Source organism: Lactuca virosa, chromosome 2, assembly GCF_052849685.1.
Source record: "Lactuca virosa cultivar CGN04683 chromosome 2, Lactuca_virosa_CGN04683_v6, whole genome shotgun sequence".
NCBI classification, from domain to species: Eukaryota; Viridiplantae; Streptophyta; class Magnoliopsida; order Asterales; family Asteraceae; genus Lactuca; species Lactuca virosa.
The window spans coordinates 57,487,729-57,493,508 of NC_136427.1; the positions used below are offsets into that span (position 1 = coordinate 57,487,729).

General features: G+C 35.0%; 1 protein-coding gene across 1 annotated transcript; it reads right to left on the minus strand.

Annotated features, from left to right (window-relative positions):
* Positions 1–4,060: 4,060 nt before the first annotated feature.
* On the minus strand, positions 4,061–4,543 carry LOC145157439 (uncharacterized). The gene is made up of 2 exons (XM_079076477.1): positions 4,328–4,543; positions 4,061–4,261 (listed from the first exon to the last, which is right to left on the minus strand). Exons 1-2 carry the CDS (start codon positions 4,541–4,543, stop codon positions 4,061–4,063), a joined length of 417 nt encoding a protein of 138 aa, XP_078932603.1.
* Positions 4,544–5,780: the final 1,237 nt, after the last annotated feature.

A 5,780-nucleotide genomic window follows, 5' to 3' on the forward strand; every position in this document is an offset into this window, starting at 1 on the left:
TCTACCGCTGATCCGAAAATTAGAAAAATCATAGCTTCCTCATACGAAGTCAGATTTGGGCATTCTTTTTATATATGCTCACGGTTTAACATAATCTATGACTTTCGTTTAGATACCTAAGGCTAAAAAGTATTTTATTGAAGTTTCACCTTTTACGCTTAACAGTGTTTTACCGGGTGTGTCGTGGATTTTCGATTGGTCATAACTTCTTCGTTATAACTCGGATTTGAGTGTTCTTTATATTTTTGGAAACCTTGACACGATATCTAATACTTTATGCATCCCAATTAAGATTTTAGAACACTTCATTTTGACGCTAATTTCATTGATTCTAAATAGTTCATTATATTTGACTTTTTGAATGTTACATTGACTTGAAAAATATCGGGTTGTCACATAATTCCCAATTGTTTGAGTTTGAAGACTTTTGGTTGTAATGCTTAATAATGTAAAGCTACCAAAATTCTAACAAAACAACGGTCGTATGTGTCCCTATACGAGTTTAAACAGTGCGTCGACTGTAAGTGACCATATACATGTTTAGATAGTACTCCGACTGTAAGTAACCATAACCACTGTTTAGACAGTACTCCGACTGTAAGTGAATAACAAAGTTTATACAACACCCCGGCTGTGAGTGACCAAAGTTGACATAATTCAAATCATCTTATCTTATAAGGTTGTCAACATGATTATATTAGTAATACTTGTTATAATTTACACTTGTGTAACTCTTAAAGTATGTGTGAATTAAATTTTATCATATTTTGCGTATTTCTCATTTACAACAAAACTTTATATTTATATTTGAAAAACCAAACAACAAGGTTTATCAAAAGGGCAATTATGTCTATGATTTTAAAAACATTATAGAAAAATCATCGTAAGTCAAAATTGTGATCCGTAAACTCTCAGAGCTTAGAAAATGAGTCTACTTTGTCCATAATTTTTACCATGACCTAAAGTGTTTCCTAACCAGAGTGAAAATGTTCATTTTTACAGACTGGTCCGAAATTATTTTGAAATGATAGGCAGTTTTATAAAAATCATTATAAATTGTAGAAAAATCGTATGAATGCGTGCAAGTAGTCCTTGAAAAGGTATAAACCTGAACTATTTTCATATTGTACATTTTTTAAATCCATTAAGTTTAAGAAGGGCAAAACAGTCCGGGAACAGACCACAACCTTTATGTGAAAAGCTGAAATTTAAGCTTAGATATGTTTAGTGACATAACTTGCATTTTTTTAGTTAGCAAAGCCTTTAAATCTTTCAAATATAATTTGTTTATTGTGTATTCTCCCCCAAAAGTTGTAAAACATAAAAGAGGGGCCGTAGAAAACTCACATTTGTCGCGTAGAGTTATTCGGTTTGAGAATGGTTTGTGCGGTTTCCGGTTCCACTCACGTTTGCGATTTGAGTATTCTTTTGGATGTCTTAACACATAAAGACATATATTTACATGTATGTTAGACTTTTATCATGTCTTAAATCATTTAAAATCAGTGGACTTGATGCTAAAAGAAAGAGTAGAAATCAAGAATATACCTAGCTTTAACTTGGATCTAAGTATATTGTCAAAAGGTGGTGGAATAACACAAGCTTTTTGAGATGTAAAGGGTAACTTCTTCAGGGGTTATAAGTGTTTGAAAGTAGATACATATGGTATACTTTAAATCTCGAAAATGGGCAGAAAGATGAAGGGTTTTTGGGTGTTGGTTTGATGCTCGAAAACAGCCACTATTTTAGCTACGTTGCTGTCAAGAAAATTCACAGCAAGAAGGTAAGAAAAAGGTAGTTTACTCACTGTTTTAAATCTCTAATTTTGAGTAGCATAACAACTAACTTCCAGGGGTATTTGGTGGTAAAAATATCAAGCAAAAGGAAGGTGTAGATGGGTGAAAGGGTGGCTGAAACACAAAAGGGACAACAGCCCTTTAGTTCACGGTTTTGATGGCTTTGCAAGGAAGTTCTTGTGGCTAAAAATGAGATGAAAGTTGAGAGTATTTCCCTGGAGTATTGGCTGGTGAAAGGAGAGTAAAATGAAGGGGAAATTTCGTGAATATTAAGGAGTAAAGAGTGGAACAAGATAAGAACAAATCAACTAGTCTAGATTGTGATGGGATGGGTAAATGATGAGATTTGATCTCCTAGCCCACTTGTCTAGTTAGTTACTTAGAGATAGAATTAGTTAACTAACTAACTATTAGTTAGTTAGTTAGTTAGAAGTTCTAGTTATGGAGAGGGAAGGTGTTAATCTCAAAAATTAGAAGAGGGATTAAGAAGTATTCTTAGTAAAATGTCTTAAGTGATTAAGCGCTTATTACTTAAGTTGGCACTTATCTCAACCATTTCCCTTATCTTAATTGATTTAGACACCATATTCCTTACATAAAATCACTTTAAGTCATAACCCTGAACTAGTCATCCACTAGATAATAATACATATGTACAATAGATACATGTATACTTAGTATAAAATAACAATGTAGTTATTGTGTATTTGAACTAAAATGTTTATGTTTTATTCTTTTTATTCAAAAACACTTAAATAAATTTTAATTATGCCTTATAATAATTCATTTTGTATTTTTATTTATTTAAATATAAAATTTATTGACCAAGGTATAATTTTGTGACATTTAACCGGTTAACCATATCGTTAAAAACGTTTCGTCACTTTGGTTCGTATATTTGTCAAATTTAGATTCTTCACAACTATTAAGCACAAGTTTTACATAGTAATTAACTTATTCATCAACTGAAGACATGTTGATACATAAATTAAGTTTGTTGCGTTCAAATGACGTTATATGCAAATTTTCACAAACCGATGATGGTTTGTAGTCATACGTCATAACGAAATTTATCATTAGTTACTTGTTTTATATTTCGCAAGAACTTAGCTAAATAAAACATGTTAAATTCCTTCAGCCATTTTTGATAAAATACTCATATTGCTTAATAATCAAAACATAGCATCGTACGATCGTTCCTATTTTTACCAATTGTTACATTCTCCCCCTGTTAAAAGAATTTCGCCCCGAAATTCAACTTGTAGACGGGATATCACTAAATAATTTGGGGTATTTTTTTTCATCTGATCCTCGTGTTCCTAGGTGAACGCTGGTCCTCGTTCAGAGATCCAACGACCTTTCACGATAGGAATACGATTTTGTTTTAAACGCTTCACTTCTCAATCTATAATTTCCACAGGTTCTTTAGCGAAGTGGAGTTATGTATTTAGTTGTATCTCTTTGAGAGGTATTACATTGGTGTCGTCGAACAGACACTTTTGCAGGTTGGATACATGGAATACGTCGTGTACTTTGCTCAGTTCTTGAGGTAGCTTTAGTCGATACGCAACATGACCAATTCTGACAAGAATTTCAAAAGGTCCAACGTATATTGGGTTAAGCTTTCCTCTTTTGGCAAAACTAATCATACATTTCCAAGGTGAGACTTTTAACATTACTCGATTTTCAACTTGGAACTCTAGAGGCTTACACCTTATATAAACATAACTTTTCTGACGGTCACACGCTACCTTAAGTCGATCTTTGATTTGAATGATCTTCTCAATCATTTCATGGATATCTCTGGCCCAGTACGCAGCATGTCATTTGAGTGTGCTCGGGCCAATTGGGTATCCCCGACCTCTGCCCAACATATAGGCGATTGACATTTTGCGTCCATGTAAATCTTCGAATGGTGTTCCTTTCAGGATGGTGTGATAACTATTATTATAGGAAAATTCAATCAACGACAAATGAGTATCCCAAGAATTTCCAAAGTCAATTACACAAGACCGTAGCATATTTTCTAGGGATTGAATGGTTAGTTCACTTTGACCATCTGTCTGTGGGTGGTAAGTTGTGCTCATATCCAAGCGGGTTCCCAGGGATTTGTGAAGTGATTGCCAAAACCTTGATGTGAACCTACTATCCCTCTCCGAGATAATAGAGGTTGGCACTACATGAAGCTTGAAAATTTCCCTGAGATATGTTCTCATCAGCTTTTCCATTTTTTCAGTTTCCTTGATTGGTAGGAAATGTGCAGACTAAGTTAATCTATTAACCACTACCCAAATAGTGTCATAACCACTAGGAGTCTTGGGCAGTTTTGTGATAAAGTCCATTGCAATTTGCTCCCATTTCCACTCAGGAATCTCAGGCTGTTGCAGTAATCCTGAGGGCTTTTGATGCTCATACTTGACTTTGAAGAGAGTCAGGCATTTTCCCACATAAGTTGCAATCTCAACCTTCATATTAGGCCACCAATATAATTTCTTTAGATCCAGATACATCTTGTCGGAGCCAAGATGTACTGAATATCTTGATCTGTGAGCTTCGTCCATGACTAAGCTTCTAATGTTACCAAACTTTAGTGCCCAATTTGTGTTCATGAAATAAAAAGTTCCATCATCTTTAAGCTCGAAATGTTTAACCATTCCCCATAAAGCTTCTTCCTCAACATTTTCCTCTTTCAGAGCATCTAGTTGAGCTTCACGAATCTCGGTATTAAGGTTGGAATGGATGGTCATAGTTAGTGCTTTTACTCATCGTGGTTTCTTATGCTTTTTACGACTCAAAGTATTAGCTACAACGTTTTCTTTTCCAGGATGATACCGAATCTCGCATTCATAATCGTTTAATAACACAATCCATCTTCTTTGCCTCATATTTAGTTCTTTTTTTTGGTAAAATATGTGTTGGAGACTCTTATGGTCTGTAAAAACGATACATTTCGTTCCATATAAGTATTGTCTCCAAATCTTCAAGGCAAGGACTACTGCTCCCAATTCTAGGTTGTGGGTCGTGTAGTTGTTTTCATGGATCTTGAGTTGTCGTGAGGCATATGCAATAACCTTCTCCCTTTGAATTAATGTGCACCCCAATCCTTGAATTGACGCATCACAGTATACGACAAAATCTTCGGTTCCTTTAGGTAAGGATAGGATTGGTGCACTATACAACATCTGCTTCAACTTTTGGAATGCAGCTTCCTGCTTATCTCCCAAGTCAAACTTTATTTATTTTTGTGTTAATGCAGTGATTGGATTGGCTATCTTTGAAAAATCTCTATGAATCTCCTATAGTAGCCGGCAAGGCCTAAGAATGGTCGCACTTCGGTTGGCGTTCTTGGTGCATCCCAATTCTCAATTGCTGCAGTTTTTTTGGGATCCACATGTATTCCTCGGTTACTTACTACATGCCCTAGGAAATGTACTTCTCTAATCCAAAATTCACATTTGGAGAATTTTTCGTACAACTTTTCCTTTCTTAGCAATTCCAATATTAATTTCAGATGTTGGCCATGTTCCTCTTTAGTTCGTGAATAGATTATAATGTCGTCGATAAACACTATTACGAATTTATTTAAGTATGGTTTGCATACACAGTTGATGAGGTCCATGAATACTACTGGAGCATTGGTCAATCCGAAGAGCATAACAGAAAACTCGTAGTGATCGTATGGAGTTCTAAATGCATTTTTCAAAACATCTGCTTCTAGTACTTTTAACTGATGATATCCGGATCTTAGATCTATCTTCGAATAGAAACTAGATCCTTGGATTTGATCAAACAGGTCATCTATTCTGGGGAGTGGATAATTGTTGGGGTGCAAAGTTCATCATGTATGACTTTGTAATGAGTTGACTTGTGAAGACCCACTTGCATGTGGTGCATTAGCCTTTAGACTCTTGAGAGATAGAGAGTGAGAGAGAGACATGTAAACACCTCTATAAATAGTGGGTTCATACCACATGTAGAGGTGTG